Below are 23823 nucleotides of genomic sequence, written 5' to 3' on the forward strand. Positions count from 1 at the left end.
CCACCGAGATTACGACGTTCTTTTATTTATAACGTCTTACAGTAGTGCACGTTATGGACGACACTACCGGGGATTCGACTTCGAGAAAGCGCCACGTTACTTTCCACCAGTCGATACGACGAACACGAATAAAATTGTGATCAATCGTTAACGCCGTCTCGTTAACTATCCATGAAATTGAAGCAATTGTGTATCACAGAATGAAAGCAATGTCATTATTTTATGGCTAGATATTATTTTATAACTTGGAGATTTTTGTATACAATTTCTTTGTTCTATTTAAATTTTTATTCTATTTAAATTTATTTCTATCTAAAAAATTTACAAAAAATGTGTATGTGTGTGTGTGTGTGTGTACCCAACCACAAGTCATTATGATATCAAAATGACTCCAAAATGATCATTATAAATCATTTTTCAATCATTTAAATCTCATTTTGACATTTAATCGTGACTTGTTGTTCTGCTTTGGTATAAATCTATTTTGAATATCCAAAAAGATACTTTTATACTTCGCATAAAAGTAAAACTAATGGATAACAAGATAATACGTGCATCAAGCGATGTATATACTTAAATAATGTATCAAAATGATTACTTTCGATCCAGGATAAGTTATTGCACATAAGACTTAATCGAAACCTATGGTTAAATCTTGTTTCTAGCTAGATTGGAACATTACGCAATTGAGGAGGTAGCCAGGTGATTGGGTAATTGGATCTGTCACCTTGTACCTTGTTACACAATCCGTTAGCTGTTGAACATTGACAGGCTTGTATTTCTTCCAGACACTATTAAGATCGTCTTTCAAAAAAGGCGTCAGTTTTCTCTCTCCATAAGATTCGTCCACACGTTTGATCTTTTTTCCTCGCCAAGCAATCATCGCGATTGTTTTAAAAGAAGTCCTACGTTATCGTAGTGCGTGAGCATAAAAGAAGCCGTGGTCAAAAGGCGAAGCCTTTGAAGACACGCCCTACACATTCGATCCGCGCTTATAAATCATTTATTTGTCGGTAAAGGTATTGCGGTACACGCCAAGAGAAAGAGATACACAAGAGTAGTCAATTTCTCAGAGTCCATGTGGCCACACCGTGACGTTGAAATGTGATCGGGCTTATCTTCGTGATGTACGAGATGCAAACACTCATTACATCCACCTGAGGGCAGGTCTACTTAGGAGAAAAGAATGTAGGTTTGATATCCGCCCAGAAATTCGACCTAAAATGAAACCTCTCATTTGCGAATTGCGTAAATTTTCTGTGTGTGATGAAATGTTTTACCATCTTAAGATGGTGATTTAATTAAATTACTAAAAATCGCGTGATACAAATGGTTACATTATGTAGTTGTTTGAATAAGAATCAAAGATTTATCATATTATCTACATAGATATTTTCAACGCGTATCTGATGCTTAATTGCCTCAGCGATGTAAAATTTTCACCCTCCGTTCGCAACGGAAATTTAGTGCAAATTTTTGTGCTATACATATATTTTTAATTTTATTTTATATATTGTGGACTGTATAAAATCTCTGAACAAGTTTTTATCGTAAAAGTTAAATTGTATTTTACTTATTTTTTTACATATTTAAATTTTATGAGAATTTTTACAATCAAAAATCTGTGCGTTTAAAATCCAACATTGCCAGTGGAAGGTTAACACAATTAATACAACTTTCTAAATCTTTTTTTATTCATAATCAACGATTTGTCGATTATCAGAACAATGAGCGTTTTCGAAAAATTTTACATGCAGATCGTTAGTAATTTTACATTAGTAAGTATCTTTTATTTTTTAAAAGCCGAAAGTATTATCGCGTGTAAAGTCGCGAATGTTAGTTTCATGACTTCAATATATCACACTAAATTTGAGGATATAAGTAAACGTCGGGATTAGAGAGTTACATTTTAGCATTAAGTATGATAAGAGCTAGAATATCGCACTTTCTGGCAACAAGAGCTTCCCTGAAACCTCTAATGTTGTTGTTGACTTACAACAACGATGTTCTCAAATTTTACCCTAAACTTGTCCTTAAAGTTGCAGCATAATTTATACAGCGTGACGTATCTTGACATAAAATTAGGTATAACATGCAGCGCTATGAAATTACGGGACTTAACGAAAACCGCAATGTAACGTAACTGTATAAAATGCGTTTTGCAAAAAATATACATATTTATACTATACTAGTTGGCAGCTGAATAGGAGCAGAGACGAGGAGGTAACCACTTAACGTAATCTTGGGACAGAGTCCTCGAAATTATTATAAAATTCATATGAAATCTCTACGTATAATCCGATAATCACATATGCAACCACGAAAAATTATTGTATTATATTAAAATTAATTAAATATAAAATCGTGTGTGTGTGTGTATATTTTATTAAATTACTTCATATGGAAAAATTATAGTGAAAAAATTATTTGTAATCAGATGAAATCATATGAAATCATCTGCGGGATAATATTTTAGCTAGTGGTTACCACCTCGAGCAGAAAAAAAATGTCAGCGCGTTTTTTTAATTTTCAGATATTTTTATCGCTTTATATAAATCGCACAAATTTAAAAAGTAAGAAAAATAATCTCGTGCAATTACTTTATTAATAAGTCTGAGTGTTTCGCACGAAGCATTAGAGTTGCATGCGATTAAAAGTATACAATGTACAGCTCCGTACGTTTTACTTATTTATCGGATTCAGGCAGAGCGTGGTTCGCAGACGTCGGCGAACGGCTCGAAATTCGAAAGGCTTTCGAGAAAATTGCAAGCACGGAGCATCACGGGGGAAAAAGCTCGTCTCTATGCGGCCGGGTCGCGACATGTAGACACGAGGGTAGACGCGACGGTGGAAAATTTGTCGGGCTCAAAGGCAACAGCGGGCAAAAGTTCCATGTACTTCGGCAATTTCCTCGACACTCGGACAGATACACGCATAGAACAGGCATCATTCGCGCTCGAGATGAAAGTTGAAGAAGTTTCCGCAGAAGGCTGCGGCTGAGATTGTTGATGCCGCGTCTTAAAGCGGATAGAGATACTCGTCTTTACTGAAAATCACGAAGCGCGCGTGAAATAACAAAATCAACAATGTTTTTTTTAATTTTAAACACTACTCTGGAAAAGACAAATATTTGTGGTATTGTATGGAACTTTTACTGCATTGTTACACATATACAGTTGATGGTACTAGAACACTATTATTCCGCTGCGTTTGCTGCAAGATACAATTTCTTTCTGCAAGCAAGTTATATTGTTTAATTTACAATTGTTGGACAAATCCGTGCGAATGTACTTTTTCGTAATTTTTAGTTGTTTTTAATAAATCACGTTCTCCAAAATTATTTTCAATTTTTGTAACAGGTTTGAATAACGCCATGGAAAAAAAAGTCTATTCGTTTAGTATCTTTTTAAGCATCTCTCGATTTATTTACTCGCAACCTCTGCAATTGCAGATCTGCCCATTAAACACGTACGAGAGCCAGAGTAATGACTGTAATAATACAAATTCTGAACATTCTGGCCGGGTGAAACGAATTTAAGCGGATTATACGGGACGGTAACAGCGGCCGTACTGGAGTTTAAATACGGATCCTTTTCGCATCGTCGACCGACCTCGTAATATGTACATTTTACGCCACACCTCGATTAATAATCTTTTTCGATAACGTTTTGTTGGAACGATTATCGTTGCATTACATGTAAATCGGTTGCGTAAATGTTTCGTCGATATACGTTTTAATCCGCAAATTCGTAACGCGGATTTGTAGCTTATTCGACAACACGTGATATTCGTCGCACCGGACGCATCTACAACAAAGATTGTTTGTTGTAGCGATTAAAAAAATAGTTGTTCGGTTCTACATACGTACGAAAACATTTTCTTTAACATTTGTTACGTAGATAGTTTTTGGCTTAGAAATATCAAATCTCAAAATTATTTGTTTAGTTCTTCCTTTGCAAATATGAAAGAAAAAATAAAAGTATTTATATTTATAATATTCAAATTGAAATTAATTCTAAAAAAAAAAACTTGGAAATTTTGTTGTTTTCGTGATAGATTTTGAGGAAAACTGAAATATTGAATGTAATAAATTGATAAGATTCTATCTTAAGGATCAATGGAAAAATATCAAATAATGAACAATACGATTAATATGGATTTGCATTAATATTATAATCTGAATTATCTGATTAAATGAATAATTTCTATATGTCTGTCTGTCTCTCTCTCTCTCTCTCTCTCTCTCTCTCTCTCTCTCTCTCTCTCTTGTATTGATATTACTAAATGTAATGTCCAAATTAATTATTTCACTATTTGTATTAATCCTGTTTAATACTAGTTTGCTTTAAATACAATTTAATTTATTGCTCGTTGCGATCAAAAATCTCACATGTGACATCGTTATGGTTTCCAAGCGAGATTGCAAGCTGCTACAGACATGTAACTATGATCAACTATATACAATGTCATTATATAGTTACATTATAAGGTAACATCGATTCTCTTGCGAGAGAATCCTCTGCAGGTAACCCTTAGCCAGCTTTGTGCTGCGAGCAAGTGTAACGTCTCCTCGTTAACTACTAATTACGGTAGGCAATTTAGTCGTACGCTCGATCCTTATTACACGAATTCATAAGCATGGCAGCAGAAATTAATTAAGCAACTTGAAATTTGTTGCTATCGGTAACAGATGAATACGTTGATGGCGTTGCTGATAGTTTCTGAAAGTACGTTAAATTTTCAAAAGATAATAAGTCTTTTTAACTGAACTTCTTGTGTAGTTCACTTTTTCTTTTTCTCTTTTCAATGGAGAAAGAAAGAGAAAAGATGAATGGTGTATAAAGTTCAGTTAAAAGAAATAGAAACCTGATATCGCTAATTTTATGTGTATTATAATATTATAATGATGTTTAATTTATTTACATATTAGAGAAACTTTTGTGACGTTTTAATCTAGCGTGGAAATTTGTCACGTTTATTTGCTGTCTAATATCACATAAGATGAAATACGCACGCATGACAATGTACTTTTTTCGTCACTTTAATGAACGGCACAAAGAGCCTCTCTTGTTCTATAGATACCTTTCAATCCGGATAATCCTCCACAATATGTACCATGACTCTTGTATTTTTCCTTTCGCTGCTAAATTACCGATGATTACGTCCGCCGCCGCGATATCGAGCTGAATGCTTCGTTATTACATTTCAATTAGCAGATTCAACTTGCGGTATTTGCGATTGGAGTCAGTTATATTATTAACGTGTCGAGTCACACGTTTCTCGTGTGTGTTTCGTTTATATTTTCTCATTCATCTACGTAACGAATTTCATCAAGACTCTGTAATGGGTTTTCAGGTTTCACAAAATTGTCATCTTGCCAATAGTACTGAAAATAGAATTGTTCGTTATCGAATGTTGCACGCAACCGTGTTACGAAATAAATAATATTATGAAATCGAAAATAATTTTCCTGGTAGCAATAATAATTTCGCACTAGAATTCTGCTAATAAATTATTAATTAAATGCATGTATAGCATTTTATCGAGATCAAATAGTGAAAACAAAGTATTAAACTTCTGCTAAAACGAACTTTGATAATGATACTTAAGAGATGTGTATTATTTCTTATTTCCTTTAGCGTAATATTACGTTTGAAATCATTCTTTCTGCTTTCCTTTAATTTTGCAGTTCTGTTTGAGCTTCATTGTTATGAAACGAAGTCTAAAATCAGAAATGAAATCTTAAAGATGTTTTTTGCAAAAAAAAAATGTTGAAACTTTTTAGACGTCTCGTTTTTAAATATGCGCTGTCTGGGATACTTCACATGAAAGGCTCATATTTTTAATATTCAATACAGATTATTGATTATTTTGATATTATTAAGATCTACATCAATATCATATTAAACATTGTCAATTTACATAGCCATCTTTAAATCGAATTTTGAGACAGATGTCTACAATAGGAGTCGTAGAATAGCGATTGTAGGGTCCTAAGTCGTAGAAAATTAATCAATCACAGTCAAATATGAGAAGATTGACTATGATTGGTCAATTTTCTACGACTTAAGACACTACGACCATTACGACTTCTATTGTAGACTCCGTATTACAATTAGATGCAAGTTAACGTAACGTCCTTTTGAAACACAAGTAGAGCTTACAAAATGAAGACGCAATTACGAGATATTTCTTTGTGAGCATAAAAGCGTTCGTTCATCGATCTAATAAAGGAGACTTTCTAAGAAGTGCGTACATGCAAAATTGCGAAAATTCCGGTCACGAATTTGGTGCTGAAGTAAAACGTTCTATTTTTTGCGGTTTTCCCAACGAAAATCATGAGATACGAAGCACTCTCGTATCATGTACCAGAATAAGTATTTTTTCGTTTTGAGGAAGAGTGCGCCCGCGGTAATGTATCGAAACGTTCGCGCGGAAACCTATTAGCAGCTGCACTTCGAGGAAAGTAAAAGGAAAAAACACATGGATAAGGGTTGTAAATGGCGATTTACGATCACACGCGAACATCGTAAATGCACCCGTGGGACAGTACGCGGGTCTCCTTTGAAACGCGGCAAGAATACTATGTCCATACTTTGGTAGTTCAGCTGATAATAAAAATACAAGACGGAGGTGTATTCCAACAGGAAATGTATGTATGCTATGCGCTAAGCTGCTCGTAAATAATAGCAGGGGATTTCGCGGGTACCGCAGATAAGCGAGAGCGAAGCGATCCCTCGCGCTAATTTAATCTCGTTTTATCCCGAGTGTTTTAATACCGTGTTTAAATTTAATGGACCCGGGTCATTTAATTTTTCCACGAGCGCTTCCGTCTGACGATAACGCTAATACGTATTTATTAGATAGTACGCTTTTGCCCCTTAAAACGTAAGGAGTATAATTAAAGAATCCTGTATGAGAATCAAATTCCCATCTCCGTTACACATAATTAGCTTGTAATCGATTATGTCTACTATTAATTATAATAGTGTTCTAATGAAGAGAACTTGAAAATCCTTTACTTGGCATAATGATGTGGTATAACGCGTATACTACACTGTTAAGTTTATAATATCAAATTATACCTGATTTAAGTTATTTTCAATCATATATATAGGTCGCCACTGCTCCTACCCAATGTGTCATTAATTTGATTAAAACAATGGAGTTAAATTTAATTCAAGAAAACGTATTTGACTCCAACTAAATTTAGTTTATTATTCACTAAGTGCATACGTTAATATGGACAATATGTTTTATTTTGAAACTAACCACAGAAATAGATCGATGTACATTTTGATAGATGGAAGTTAAAAATAAAATTATTTAACTCAATGCATTGCATTACCATTGCTCTTTTGATATTTAATATAGGATGTAATTTAAGATATACGGATAGACAAATAATTTAAACATGTTAGATGTATATTTTGGACGACGAGTTTAATTTAATCTTGTTTTAGTGATCTAATGATAAATTTAAATGACAAGTATACAATCAATGAGATAAGATTTATAATTAACACCCTTTGAATTTGCATTTGTACTTTGTGTTAGGAATGAGGTTAGACATATTCACTTTTATCATCTCTGGCAATAATTTTTCTATCTATTTATTCTAATTTTATTATAGATTCTAATTTTATATATTAGGTATGAACGTAATAAGCAATTTCAACACAAAGATTTTATCCTGCTATTATATTATATTCGTGTGATATAGAATTACATTCCAAACATTACAGCTAAATATATTAAAACAATTGAAAATCTAAGTCAAATGTTATTTTTGTACAATTTATATTTTGATTGAAGGGATTGAAAAGAGAAAAACTTAAATCAATCGTGGTAACATGCAAAATATTTTTTAAGTTTCTGTATTTATTCAAATTCTGTTGAATAATAAGAAATATGTTTTTTCATTAAATTCAAACATAAAAATCAATACAGTTATGATTTTTTTTGCGATAAATGTATGCACAGCATACAGTTATATTTTTTTATCTCTGCAACTGCTAAAAATCGTTATTTATAAAAATACGAAAAATGTCACTTGCGAGTTTTCTCTTGAACACGAATAGCACTATTTCATGTTAGCCTTTACAAGACAGGAAGCAAGACAGGGTGTATCCTCGGGTGGCTTTCTCGCGGTTGGTCGCGGAATCGTTGCGCACGTAAGCGACAGCAGAACGTGTCATCGACTTACGGCCGTTGGCTAGGTCCAGCTTATGTAATACATAAAGCAGGACACGAGTTTGCGATATGAAGCCAGAAATCGTGCACGTCAAGGCGCCTGGCTGAATCCGCCCGTATCCGGAGTGATTTATGACGATGAACGTGGATGATTATGGAGATTTTATTCATCAGGACGTGCGTATTTATCTACAAAATAGTTGGCCACATTGATTCTGTCGGTGAACGAATTGTATTCCTATCAAGTACCAAATATCTGATGATTCATGGCCTTTTACATTAATATTTGATAATGATGGAATAAAAAAGATTTTCCTTGGAATAATTAGCGTCATTTTAGTGAAGATATGTGGTGTGTGACAATTAGATTGTGGATTAATTTTAATTTTATTTTCTGCGACATCTTTTATCGTTGAGATATTGTTATGGTTTTCGGTACCTTCGGTTGGATTTAGCAGACTGAATCGTAATTAAACTCTCTTGCAATATAATTGAATTAATTAGAATCGAGGGAATAAAGACCGTGAGATGTTAGTTTGTAATTTCTAGGCCAACCGTACGCCCGGCAATTTCGTTATGGTTAATTAAACTTTGTTGAAACAGACGTTGATGCATGTGCACAAAATAGAATATATAATTCACATACGCATCAAATTGAACAACAATTATCATGTAGCATATTATTATTTTTAAACTAGATTATTCTGTTATTCTCTGTAACTTCAAATTACGCAAATTATGCTTATATGAGTAAAATGTAAATTAGATTTGCTTTCTGTTGTTTGCTATGTAAGTATTACATCACAAGTTTTTGTGAAAAACTATACATAAATATATATATGTGTATATACTATATATACATTGTATATACATTGTATAATAGATACATTGATTTTCTTGTCACATGATCATTACATTTTCATATTTAGTCCGTATCTAAATTATTCATGGAGCTCACAGAATTTTCTTCCATAAAATCGCTGTCTTTTATGTGACACATGAGTTACGTGCGAAAATGGAAATAGGAATTGTACATACTGTGCAAATGCGTCTACGCGGCTCGGCGTCCGTATGTATTGCGGATTCGCAACACCAGAATCTTGTGTAACCTGTATCGGTAGCGAAAATTACGTGCAACCGCTATTTGAACTGCTACTGCTGAATTTGACCGCTTGTCAGCTACTTTCAATTACATGCTCTCCGCAGCATGTTGCGAAATCTGTTTTGCCACGAATTCAAGAGCAAAGCTATCGATTACGCTTCGGTAAACGGACTGGTACTTGAAGAAATATCGGAGAGAAAATGAGCACTTTCATGCCTTTTTCGATGCCAGAACACTTTGGGTTTTATTTTTGATGTAAGAGAAAATCCTTAACAATTTGAATTGCTCATTCTTATGTTTACGATTTTCAAATTTGCATGTTATCTAGATATAGATCAAAGCGTTGATATAACGTACTACAAATTGCATCTATGAATCAGATAATTTTGGACTTTTTCACGAAGGAAATATGAAAATATTAAAATATATTGAACATGAATTTTTCATGAATTTTTTTCATATTTCGTGTGTTTTTCATGAATCATGCAACATGTGCATTGCAATCTCTTTGTCCGTAATTTAACTTCAGTTTTAATTTTTAATCGAGTTATAATCTGGCATGTCTGATTTTAGATGTTAAGATATATACAGTGAGAGCAAAAAATATTCGTACAAGGAAATTTTTTATAAAAAATCTTATTTGTAAAAAATAAACATTAATTAACAATTTTGTGCAATGAATATATTCTGTTCTAACATAAACAAACCAGCTTCGCATGTATTCCTCATTTTAGAAGCTAAATTTCTCGACTGTACGAATACTTTTTGAGCATCCAAACAATAGAATTTGTAATTTTTGGTTATTTTTCAGATGATATATTTTCTATAATTAATACACATCTTTTTAGTATATATAATTTTAAGAAACATACAGTCTATTGTATTCCTTATGAATAAATTGTTAATTACCCAGCAAGAAACGATCGTCAATTAAACATCGAATAGACGTCAAATTGATGTTGAATCATCGTATCGATATCAAATCGACATCAATTCGATAACTCATTTCTCGTTGGATAATATTTACTTTTTAAAAATAAAGTTTTTTTAAAAAATATTTTCTTTGTACGAATACTTTTTGCACTCACTGTATATGTATAATATTCACACGCCGAAAACGTGCTAAAAGATGCAAAATATATAATTTAATTTTTGTTTAAAAAAGAACTGATCAAAGATTCCGTTGATGAAGTTTCGTAGGACGCATTCGCGGGTAACTTGTGTAAAATTGCGCATTGGATCGAGTCGAAACGAGCTCCCCCGGTCCAGACTGTCTCTATAATTACAGAGACTAACGACGCGATTTTGTGCGTGTCGGTGAAAAGCGATGTTCTCGTTCGTGCAACTTCGCAAGATTGATTTTCTGCAATTAGAGGACGGTCTTAACGAGTTTCCGTTGAAACGGACTTTTTACCGGCCATATCGTGTACACTTTGCGATGACGTTTCGCATGTCTTAATGGATTCTTGAGTTTTAATATTTTGCGAAAAGATTGTGCGATCTTCTTGTTTACATTTGGTTCATAGACCTATCGAAGAGCCGTTTGATATCTATTAGAGAAGAGGATTTTTAAAAGAGTGGTTTAAGAAAGGAGACAATTTTTTGAAATCCGTCCTTTTTATTAAAAGCTTGATGTCTCCTTTTGGTAATTTGATCCTATGGGAATGTATAACATTCTCTTTCAAAAGCGAGCTCATCAACGACGACAAAAAATGAACGACCTGAATAACAGACCGCTCAAAGGAGATATATTTAATAAGTAAAGCAGATTATACTGGCTTTCTCTCTCTCTCTCTCTCTCTCTCTCTCTCTCTTTCTACTGGTTTAAGACATGATTTTCAGGCTAATTAAAAACTCTCATGACTACATCGCGATCCCGATTATATGAGCGATTGCAATTACGCTATGCACGCGACGCGCTGCATCCGGAAGCGGATTATATTAAAAATGCGTGCGTCAAAGAGCGGCGCGAATTATGTATTAATTAATTCGCGTGTGAGCCGTTGTCGCAGATTAAATTGATTTAAGCCGCTCGATCAAGTTTGCGTTCTTCACATCGAACTGCAATAGCACGCAATTTGTTATAATTTCTGGTCGAATTAACAGCATTGACCTTTCCAATGCTAATTATAACATTATATCCAGTTTTTTGTCAAGTTTTTTTTATAAGTTACTAAAAAGTCATTGCAGTCTATATGGGTCATTTATAATCATCTTTTTTTCCTGTAAACCTGGGATTTGTAAAATATAAGCGTTGTATTCATATTTTTATTGTCTCATCTGATAACAATTGCTATTCGTTCTCTCTCTCTCTCTCTCTCTCACTGTTGCTAACTCGATACTGATCCAGTGAATTTGTCCTTTTAAGTTAGTTTCAGACTTTTGGAGACAACAAATATTTTTCGCATATTTAAAAAATACATTTGTGTTCTTTGTTGCATTTTTAAAATTTTATCTCTTTTTTATCATCTGACGTATGTGTTACGTCAGATGATAAAAGTTATCTTTCGCATTACTTGAATAATAGTATAATATTAATAATAGTATTTGGTAATAGTATTATACTGATAAACTCGCAAAAGAAATTAAAACAAGGAAAAGCCAATGTGAGGGGACACTAGTTATTTATATGTAATAATGCAAATATTAAATTAAAAGTACAAACGTTTCAATTCTTGGTTCTCTTCAGTGTATTATACTCACAGTATTATATCTGAATAATAGTATATATGCTATCTAAAGGTAGACCATTGAAAATAAAAGTAAAATTTTTATTGCTTAAATGCGTTAATTACTCGAAAATTTGAAAGAGTGTCATTTTTCATTACTATTTTAATGTTCAAAAGGTTACATTTTGTCACTTTCCTGTTAACAAGCAATCATTATTTCACTTTTTTTTTGTGTGATGGCTGCATAGCAATTAGTATAATGCGTCATGTCGGACGGTTTCATTATTTGCTTGTTTCACGAAAATTGCGAATAGCTTTATATTTTGTCGGAAAATTGGTCGTGCGGCGTTATCATGAAATAGGAAATTCCGAAAAATTAATGTATAGCAGGTCAAGTATTCAGTAGATATCGCGCGCGAGAGTATTAATTTCAACGTTAATCGAAAGCGTTCGTTAAATTTTATCCGCTACAAATAGTTTCTAATGCACCTCCGAATCGTCGTTCGTCGATTATGCTTTCACGAACGAGCCACATGTCCGCGACTCGCATATACGTCAATCAAGTCGGCGTTGAACTCACATTAGCGTTAAACGCATACGCGTCACACGGCTGTATCTGTGCATCATCGTCGATCATGCAAGTATTTCCGCGCTCGTTAACAATTAATTAGACGAGAGCAATAAAATTCGCACACAAATATATCGGATCGATACCTGAATGGGAAGTTAATGGACGAACCTGAACGTTTGGATGAAAAAAATTATACTTGCGTGTGTCGTGAATAAAAAGAGCATTTTACTGCAGGCATTGTCTACTTTTAATTGATTTAAAACTTTGACACTTTACAATAACTTTACAATAATTGGAATATATTTGTAATACATTCTTTATATTAACAAATTAGTACTAGTTAATATCTAAGGATCTTTTCACCAATCTCTGATTAAATTAATTGATAATTAATGCCTGTTAATGTAGATTAATGTAGATTAACGTCAATCGGTCCAATTTACCCTTCATCTTATTCTTGTTCTTAAAACTAAAAAAAAGATGAAGAGTTAGGTGAACCGAGATTATAATTGATAGAAAACAAGCATAAATCAACCATCGATTGTCAATGTTAGAACTAAATGTAGTTTGTCTCACAATCAGAAGAGGAAGAGAAAGAGAAAGAAGTTCTGTGTGTGTGATACATTGAACTGTTATTGGCACTTCTACGAGTCAATCGTCGATTAACTTCACCAGAAGTTGATGAAAGTCTTAAACCAAATGCATTTTAATCACATTTTTATACACGGAAAGGACGCAAATAATTTGCAAATAATTTGGTTGCACCAAAATAATAATATAGGATACTTAAACATGCGCTCTAAATTTTCGGGAGTGAAATTTTACTCCAAGAAAATTGATAGTTGCGTCAGTCCGGCAAGGAGTAAATTCACTTCACTCCTTCAGGAATAAATTTACTTAATCTAACTTAAAAAGTCAACTTGATATCTCGTTTCGCGAGAAACGCGTTTCAGAGACACTTTTTTCTGCCATATTTGTTCATTTTGTACAAAAACACGTTGAATGATCCTAATAATTGTTAGATTAAATGTAGGGAGGCTAAACTTAACATTTATCAGAGTGAAATTTCAGTCTCTCCCTTCGGAGAGTGAAATTATTCACTCTCCACATAGATTGAAAATTGATTCTCATTTGGAATTTAGAGTGACTCTAAGAGTGAAAATTTTACTCTTGACTGTTGCAACTATCACTCTTTGGGAGTGAAATATCACTTTAGAATGTGGATAATGCACAAAGATTTTGACATTTAAGCGTCCTCATTATTTTGATGATTCAACAAAATTATTTTCAAATCCGTGTCTAGCTAAATTTTCAGATATTTCAGCAAAACCATTTTTCCCCTCATCTTTATTTCTTAAGCACTTTGACTTGAATATTTTATTACGTTTTATCTCTCTTGGTTATTAATTCATTTTTCCTGTTTCTTTGTTTCCCCAATTTTTTTTTTGGTCTTGCTGCAAAAAAGACAGACAATGCTCGTTATCTCTCGCGAAGTACCGCGTTCCAGCTGCCAGACTAGTTTCAAAGTGGTGAAATCATGTCTCCCTTGACAAACGGCAAAACAATTGCCGCGAGTGTTTGCACGTCGCACTCAATTACGTTCTCGAGCCAATATGCGCGGACGATGCGAAGCGAGACGAGTGCTTTTGTTCCGTTTGTGCCTCTCCGTGTACTCGCGTCTCTGATACGTGCCATATTTTGCCACGCGTTCTGATTGTAAGGACTTCATCCATATCCGTAATCATGGAACCAGTCGGTGACGATTGTACGTTTCCGATTCTCAAGTCGATACTAGGACGCCGTCCGGTGAATACCAAGCAAACGAGACAATTTTTAATTATTCAAGTGACACGATGTCGTAAAACGTCGCTGGTGGTGGGTACGCAATCATCTCGTTGTCACTGTCGTCGTCGTCGTCGTCGTCGTCGTCGTCGTCGTCGTCGTCGTCGTCGTCGTTGTCGTGGCACGCTTAAAATGTATACGAAGCAAATTCTCGCACGTGTTTCCGCGCATTAGCACGTATGCCATCTCCCGCTACGTGGTCCCGAGCGGTGCATTCGCACTCGAGCAGCCACCATCCGCGCAATTATCCTGGATCACTGACTATGAACCGACAATTAGCGGCGCGAGACTGAATGCGACCGCGATGTTTCCAAACTCGGCACCCGCGAACTCGCCGCGCAGATATTTCCGCAAGTTAGAAACGGGATGCTGGTGCGGTTCAGTCGAAGTGACATAATCTTCGCCCACGTAATTACTTTGGATTGCTATGAGCGACAACCGGAGTTGCGCGAATGAGCAAATGTTATGTAACTTCACACAATTTCACGCCAGCGCGAAAATTCCGATGCTGCTGGAATTCAGGAGACTTTGGGGAGGAGATATATTCCCAGTACGATTTGTCTTTTCATTACTGAAGTTAACATGTAAGTTTATACATAGATATCAATTTGATTTAACTTACACGGTTGAACGTTTAATTTATAGGTGAAAAATGTATGTAAAAATAATGTGCATATATTATATTCTTGGTTTTATGTGTCATTTAAATTTTGATATAGTAGTTATCTAGTGTAGTTACTAGATAATTATGCATTGGGGAGTTAAGAAAAGATCTAGATCGTTTTTGAAATAACGCTGTGCAAATCTGATTTCCAGTCTTAAGTACGTATTGGCTCTAATTAGCATTTGAGAATTTCTTTGAGCATGTGTTTCTCGTTAATTCGCGATTAGTAATGCAAGACTGCGCGCGTTGATTAGAGGTAGACGACTGCGAAAAAACTTAACTTGCTTTGCGAAGGTTCTTAAAGCTCCAATATAGCGTAATGGAGCAGAGATTTCTTGCGACGCTACACGTTTGATTTTACGGAACACCTATTTTACTAGTGATTATGTTTTTCTATGCGAACGTTAAAAAGTATGTAATCGTAATAGAAGTGTATTATACTCGCACGAGAAGAGAATACGGCATGAAAAAGCATCGATGATATTTACAATCGATACCTACAAATTCAAGTATGTAATAAGTGCCTTTATAAATGTGATTTATTTTTTTTGTGTAAAAAATAACACTGTACTCTCTAAATCCTTTGGATTGGAATCTCATTCTGAAGAGTGAAATCTCACTTTTAAAGATTAAAAATTCTTTTAATACTGGCAAAATTTTCACTTTTCAGAGTGAGATTCTATTTTAAAGAATTTAGAAAATACTACACAAATATTATAATATAAAATAGATTTACAGATTTAAATGTGTAAATCTATTTTTATATGCAGTACACTCACACACAGGGTCATTTTTACGCGGAAAATTAAATCGCACATATATGAAGATACTCATTATTATTACACTCATTACATACTTGATTTTGCAGCATCACTGCAAAGGTTATACTCTGCAGTAGTACTTTAGTTTTAGCTAAGTAATAAGTTTTCTAGATGAACGCGAAAATGAGGGTGCTGTATCAGATTTCATCGTTGACATTCAATTACGTAGATTAGTCTCGCAGGAGTATGTTATCTCGAGTATTTCCGCAAGAACGCGGTAAGTTTCGTTGGTAAAGTCAAGTTCTCGTCGGACAAGTTTAGTCGTTCGCTAACGTTCTGAGGATTTCGGACGAAATTGCAACGTACCTTGGCTGACCGCGATCGCCTCGATAACCAGGAGAATACCAGCGAGTACCAGCACGGCGAGCCAGCGACACAGCATTTTTAACACCTCGATCGCTCGCTGCACTACCGATCCTTGCTTGTACTCGCTATCGTGAAGCACGACGTGTAATCATCGATTTTTACATATATTCCCGGATCCGCACACCGTGCAGTGTCTTCACTGTGTCATATCATTCACAATGAAAACAGAATTGAGTTTTCTTGCCAAATCGATAGTGCCTTCTCGAAAGAGTGTAGACACTTAAGACTTTCACCGCAAAACCATACACATGTTCCGTACTTCACTATATAAGCAATTTTCAATTCTTACATGAACATTTGCGTTCCGATAGAGAAATTACACCACGATTAACACCTGGCGAGGAGATTAATCATTCACCACTGCTATGACACGATTTTATTAAAACTATCAACTCTGAATAGAGCGCGAAAGCTTCCCAAGCGTTGGAAGACGCGATTGGTACGATATATCAGCAGTATTATCAGATGCTATGCGCGTATTGATCGTAAATCCTCGACGGTAATCCACGGTAATCAAGGTCTAAATGCTCACAGACGATGTCCCGTTTTCACGCGGCCGAGGTGCAGCCTGCACGCCTGTCCCCGATGACAGCCGCGCTCACGTGGATCTTTCGCCTGGACGACGAGCGTCGCGACGCGCGACCCGCGAGTGCCCTGTCTCAGGCGCAGCATCCTTCGGCCGAGACGCGCGCGTCGGCAGCATTCGATCGGCAATCAGGTTAGTCCGAGTGTGTCGCGTATTTTTTTTTCCCCGATTAACTAGCAATGTTAATCCGGATGATCGTCATCGTACACATCTGATCGTCGTCGCCCTTCGTCGTCGCCGTCGTCGTCGTTCTCCCGCGCGACGACGTTGAACCCGCATGGACCAGCCGCCGGCGCGGATGAGGCCTGCCGCTCGGCGTCGCGGCGCGAAATGATCCTGCGGGGGATACTTCGTGACCGCGCGCTTGCGCGATGACTTTGCTGCGTTCGCCGCGGATAAAGCGCGAACCGGTTACGCGCAGACCGTTTCTCTCCTCTCTCTCTTTCTCTCTGCCTCCCTTCTGTCTCTCCTGGTCTCTCCTCGTCTATCTCGCCAACCGGCGGCGCCGCACCGCGGCCGCTGAGGGATGACCGCTGCGGGGGTGCACCGGAGCACGACGTTCGTCGAGGAGTCTGTCTTGTTGTCGACCCCGCGGCTGTCTCCGACGTCTTCGCGAGAATTATGATGTTGTCGCTGCTGACAGATCGGCGAACTTTCTTCGTATCAGACGCCCGGTTATTAGCGGCTGTCGTAATTCTTCTTGAACCGTATGAATTGCCTCTATCCTGAATACGCAGCCTGATTACATAATGCAGTAGCGAGAAGATTATCTTTTTTTCTTAGGAAAACAGTCGGCAGTGTAATTAGACTCTATAGAATAGTATTTTGTAGTCATAGATGTGTGCCCACTTCAATGGAATAATAGGTTATGCTTTAGACATATCATTCATGTGATTTCACTTTAGTGTGGAATAATAGGCATGCTTTAGGCGTTTAATTTATATTGAATAGATTATATTGAATAGGCTTTAAATAATCTTTATTGCGCTCGATCAATATGTAATAGTACGCTACACTGGAATACATTTGCTCTGCACACGTTGTATGCGCTCTCTCTCTCTCTCTCTCTCTCTCTCTCTCTCTCTCTCTCTCTGTTTTCCTCTTTCTGTTTTTCTCTCTCTATTTACTTTACCTTTTCTTCCTCTTTTTCTTTCAATTGATAATTTCACGCTTGCACTACGTATCCACTGAACTCTAACAAGACTCAGCAAGATTGCCAAACTACAATACATTGGTAGAGACGCGTAACGTGTTCCTGTTTACAGAAAGTTATCGACGTGAATACCGTTGCCAAGTATGTACCGCAGACTCGCTTCTGTCGACAATAACGGCTGTTAATGTTAGCGTGCGAGGTAGAAACTCTCGATTGCGAACGCTATATCAGCACAAGAGCTTATTGAAGCTGAGATCTATAAGTGCTTTATCCAAAAGCTTGGCGATCCACGTATTTGCGGAATCACGGCCTAATAATTCCGTTGAAAGTGTTTTCGAATTATATATTTGTAAAATTATCTAGAAGCTTTCGTATAGTCGGGGACAGTTTCGATAGAAATAGAACTTTGTCTTATAGTACATAGACATTAATTTATCCATCAACAAATTCTTTATTATTGTAACACTATTTTGTTGATTAAGATATTCTTATTTTTTGCATAGATTAATTGTGAATCTGTGCCTGATCTAATAATTCTCAATTCCTCTTAAACTAACAAATTAGTTCACTGTAATATTAACATTACTAGTTTTCGATCGTCGAACAAGAATTAATTAGAGGAAAGGCCCCTATTATAAGATACCGAGTTTATTTTGGATAAATGCTAGAAGTCTATAGGCAGAATTAAAAAAAATAATAGATCATTTTGAAGGGAATTTAATAAGCTTTAAGATAATGTTATATAAAATTTAATTCAAATTCCATTTTTTTTTTCAAATTAAAGAAATGTAAAAAGTGAGCAAATCACAAAGTCAAAAAAATTTATGCTCCTAATATGAGATGCCCGGAGAAATCGATAAAAGTAAAACGCAAAGTATATCAGTATTGTGCAATTAGAAAACTTTATTTAATATTTCTAAAATGCAAACAAACACAGCCAGTGTGCGCGAAAAGTGAGCATGCGATAGATTGTACCTAGAACTCATCCTCAGATAATTGGAATCAAGCATCGCAGAAATAGGCACTTGACGTTCATTCCGGTTCTTTTTTATTATTGTACAATAATATTTATACTTTAGCAACGATTTTCACTATAACATAGGAACATGGGTTATTTCATATTAGAAATACCCTGATGGGTATCTCATATTACGATTTTCACGCCTTATGATTTTGCGATCATCAAATCTAACTTCTGTAATCAAACAATTCGACATATCCTATATTTTTCTATTAGTACGACCTTACTTTATCACTACAAGAAGAATTTATATTGCCAAATATTTATTTATTAAATAATAAACAAGGTTTAAAGACTCTCAATATATCTCAATAAAATTTGAAGATATCCAAATTCTAAAATCTTGCTTTACAATGACTACAGGCATGACCTAATAATGAATGTTCTACTATATAGTTTTCAATCCAAGAGCAATAAATTCATGGTGGAACCAATAGATAGCGTTTATTAGTTTAGCAGAAACGCCGCTATCTCATATTAGGCGCCTATCTCATAATAGGGAGCTTTTCTCTATATCATGGACGAATTTATTTTCAAATCTTTTGAGATAAACGTTTATCTATCGTGTTTTTTTAAAACGTATTTGAGAGTTTGCGAAAATTTTGCAACAGCAGTTTGATATCGACAAAACTATTTCAATGTAATGTCGAATTCGCTGAAACGAGGTTTTGACTTTCTTTTAGGTGGATCGCCACTCTGTTTAGATCATAGAACGAGCTTTGCCGGACGGCTTCACGGGTTCCATCGCAACGTGCAGGCGGGCTTTAGCGATTCTAAAAGGATACGTGCCAGCGCGTGCTTTCAGATGGGACGGGATTGATCGGGCGGATCTAGAGCAAAATGTTCCGCCTGTTACACGTTTATACGAGACCGTGCGGCACGGCATACCCATGGTATAGCCGTGGTGTAGCCTTCGTTGTTGAGTGGTATTTGTTCAAGCCTGCAGTCGGTACACCGAACGCTACACGTTAACGAGAATTCTGCGTAGTTGATCTTACGAGCGGAATAATATATCAGGGATCTATTGGGTTATGATCCTGATGTGAATCGGACATTGCTACATTAATCAGTTGCTACATCAATACGTTCTACGGTATGCAGTAGCATACATCGTGTTGAGACAGATTCCGACGTGTATTGTTCAATTTTCTTCACGTGTTACGTAAACGTATCCTAATTAATCTTTAACATCACCATTAAAGCGAATAATAATATATATAATGAGTACTTGTAATATCTATATACACTTGTATCTAGGCCTAATATTCATATTTACTCATCGTTTTCTCTTAATTTGATTCTTCAAAAGATTATTTCCCTTTCTCTAATTAATCTAATCAAAGATTTATTGTTTTTATTGACAATGAATTGTTATAAGCTTTGATTTTGCAATGTACAAAATATTTATAGGAGTTTGATTCGTACTACTTTCGACTGAATATTAAATTATTTAGTTGCAAAAAATAGAAATTATTTTATATATAATGAGAAGCTACATAAATTACACATAAAGAAACAATCTGTTTTAATTAAAGATAATTGTTTGATTATATATTAATAATAATAAGTATCAATAAGTAAAATAAAATTAAATATTATAAGATGTAACAAAAATATTATAACATTAATTATTATAAGATTAAAGTTATTAATAACGATATTTATTGCGTTATGCAAAGTTTTCTTATTTTGCTTATTTTTTGTTAATAATTTTCTTATAAATGTTCCGTGAAATTATGTGCAACCGTGAAATTGAGATTTCGAACTAGTGACATTTCGCATATAGTACCCATAACTCTGCTAACATTTCGACTAAATATTTAGTCGACATGCATCTGCTTGCACAACACTCAAAGATTCATCCCGAAACCACAAGAGTCGAATTTCCAACGTGCGTGGAACGCCAAATATAGGCTGCTTTAATCCAATCCCTTGCTGGCGTCGTGCATGTAAGCAATCGGTTATATCAGTAGCACTCAAAATCGTATAGCATAGCGTTTAGCGTTAATCACGCGGCGTGAACATCGAAGGTCCAGCATGTTTTCGCGCAGTTTCAGATCGTTAGCTTCGATTTCCTGGAATTCCCGTAGCTTAGGACAGATTAATTTTTGCGATAACTCTAATGATATGGCTAATTTTCGTGACATTTACATTTTTGCAAAGATCAATCGGAGTAATACTAATAAAGTATTGAATATTTTATTAAAATGTATAGTTTTTTGTGATTAAATAGTTTCCGTAGTTTTAAATTGCTTCAGAATTGTAGGGAAAAAATACAGTTATTGATTCTATAATAATTATTGATTTACTATCATAAAATGAAGTAATTATTATGAATCTGTTAAAATATAATACACAATTTTGCTTGAAATAATATTTTCTCGTAAATTATTACGAAGTTCGATATTCATTTCTTGAAATGTGCGATACATATCTTTTGATTAAAAAATTTATACTACGTAGATATATAATATATGTATATCTTGTATATTATATAGGTAGATATATCTATTATATGTATAGATAGATAAAAATCTATTAACTAATTACTTAAAATCTGTTATATAGATATAGATTTATAATTAAAGATACTTATCATACTGAAAGTTTATAAATAATACACTTTTGTGTAAAAAATCATGAAAAATTAATTGGCCTTCAGAATATAAGCGATGATTGTGCGTTATAATCCTGAGGGGAATATTAAATTTTTCTCTGTCTACATATAAATTGCTCTTCGTTTTTTAAATAACAAACTACCGTATTTATTTAAAATACGATTCGTTTTTCATCCACGATGTTTTGATATTTTATCCAAACGATATTACAACGTCGTTATAATACCCTGAGATTATATCGACATAAAATCGCAATAACTCGCCGAGCATATTTACGCAATCACAAACCGAGAATGCTTTGTGTTGGTAATACTCACTCGAATCGCCTATCCCATGGGTATAAATTCGGCTTTTATTTCGATAATCGTCGGGGAATTAAACGCTCGCTGAGTTTTATCACGAGAGAAGGCGTGGTATTAAGTCCGATTTTAACATACATTATTTAAATTAAACCGTCGCGTCGTGACCACTTGGCGAACAAATAGTTGCGATATCGTTTCGTGCCGACCGGTCTAAACTCGTTAATGACTAATTATTTTTTATGTATCGGCGAGAAATATAATTGCAGATCACACGCACGCAATGTGAATACGGATGTAAAAACGTATTTTCGATATTTTATGCAATAAGTGTTGCAAGGAGGTTAACTCCGATAGTTATGCAAAAATTCACAGATATCTCCCGCACAGATAGATGTACATATATGCGTATACGCACTCGTGCACGCATTTTCACATCATATCGTGCCGATTATCGATTTTAGTATGGCACGAAACATCGCGGTTGAAGATTAGCGTTGTTTGATCACGCATTTACTGGGAAATTTGCGTTGATGTTACGTGACGTGGTATTCAATTTTATGTTTCGGGCTTTTAACAATATTGATCTGTTAGATCCAAATTTTATTTTGATATTTATTGTTTATATATAATAAATTGTAAGAGAGAATCTTCCTTTTATTTAATTTATTCTTATTGGTCTAATTTATTCATTATTATTTATACATATCTTCTTGAAAAATCACGTTTTCTCATTAGTGATTATTGCGATTAATATCAATGTGTCACCATAATGTCTTAGTGATCGAATAATTGGCGAGACGCTCCTCGAAATTCCAGATTCTAATTCTGTAATGATATATTTTTCGCAATAAATTCTTTGCAGATTTTTAAGATGCTTATTCATATCATTATTAAATTGACGAGCACTTTAATTTGTGACATTAGGTCTGTTCTTTTTAGCTGAACTTCTTGGACAATTAATCTTGACTCTTTTTCTCTTCAACGATAAAAGAAAAAGATGAAAGATGAATTGTGCAAGAAGTTCAGCTGAAAAGAACGGGCCTATTATTTCAGCTTTAATCTGCGATTGCGGTTTAAGTCTGACAAATCGAATCGATGCGCAGTTTATAGAACTGAAAAGTATATTTGAAAAATACATTTACGTATGAATATTATTAAGTATCAAGATCCGTTTCTCGACTAAAAATAGAATTCTTTCTCTCATTTGAATTACAAGAGGTTTTTCTCTCTGAAAGGACGTCAATTGTATATGTCGTTTGCTATATAATTACGCCGCTATCGTCCTTTCCTTGCACTTTGTAAATTCCCTCGGAGGCATTATACTTATCATTATTCAGACACTCGTAGCGTTAATGCTATTTTCACGTTGTCACTTTGCTTCTAGCGTACTTAAAAATGCAATGGTCTACGAGTTCAAGGGTAGGGGGAAAGGGGGGGGGATTCTTTCTACTGTCCCATCTCATTTCGCTCTTATCAGAATTTTCCAAGTTTTTACGGCAGTTGATTTAGTGTTATAACGAGCTGCCCTTTGTGAAATGCCTTCTCATGTTAAACACCGCCATTTCACTAGCTAAGAAATCGCGGTTTAAGAACCAGCCCGCGAGTTCCCACCGCATTCCATGGCTTCAATGCTGTGAGTGATATCGATTTTCTTGACGGGCCGTTTCCGCGGTATAAACGGGCCATTACCTTTAGTATGTCTTCCTTAACCTGCGCTGCCTCCCATCCCATAATGAAGGTTGATAGGGTTTGTGTAGGTTTTTTTAACAATTATATAAATATATGTAGCGCGTATTTTCTTTTTATTAAAAGTAGAACGAGACTTCGACCCAGTTATATTTGAATGTTGTAGTTCTGATAAGGAAAAACGACTCTTGTTTAATGGAACGATTATTTCTCTTCGGACATCCGTTTC

At 35.0% G+C, this 23823-nt stretch overlaps 1 protein-coding gene across 1 annotated transcript in view; it reads right to left on the reverse strand.

Annotated features, from left to right (window-relative positions):
• The window catches only part of dpr1 (defective proboscis extension response 1), a 397942-nt gene extending 380812 nt beyond the window's left edge, over positions 1–17130 (reverse strand). Inside the window, exon 1 of the mRNA XM_018508171.1 lies at positions 16169–17130. Within this exon, the coding sequence (XP_018363673.1) occupies positions 16169–16244 (76 nt within the window). The 5' untranslated portion in view covers positions 16245–17130. The remainder of the gene's footprint in view (positions 1–16168) is intronic.
• Positions 17131–23823: the final 6693 nt, after the last annotated feature.

This window comes from Trachymyrmex cornetzi, unplaced genomic scaffold, assembly GCF_001594075.2.
Source record: "Trachymyrmex cornetzi isolate Tcor2-1 unplaced genomic scaffold, Tcor1.1 scaffold25, whole genome shotgun sequence".
NCBI classification, from domain to species: domain Eukaryota; kingdom Metazoa; phylum Arthropoda; class Insecta; order Hymenoptera; family Formicidae; genus Trachymyrmex; species Trachymyrmex cornetzi.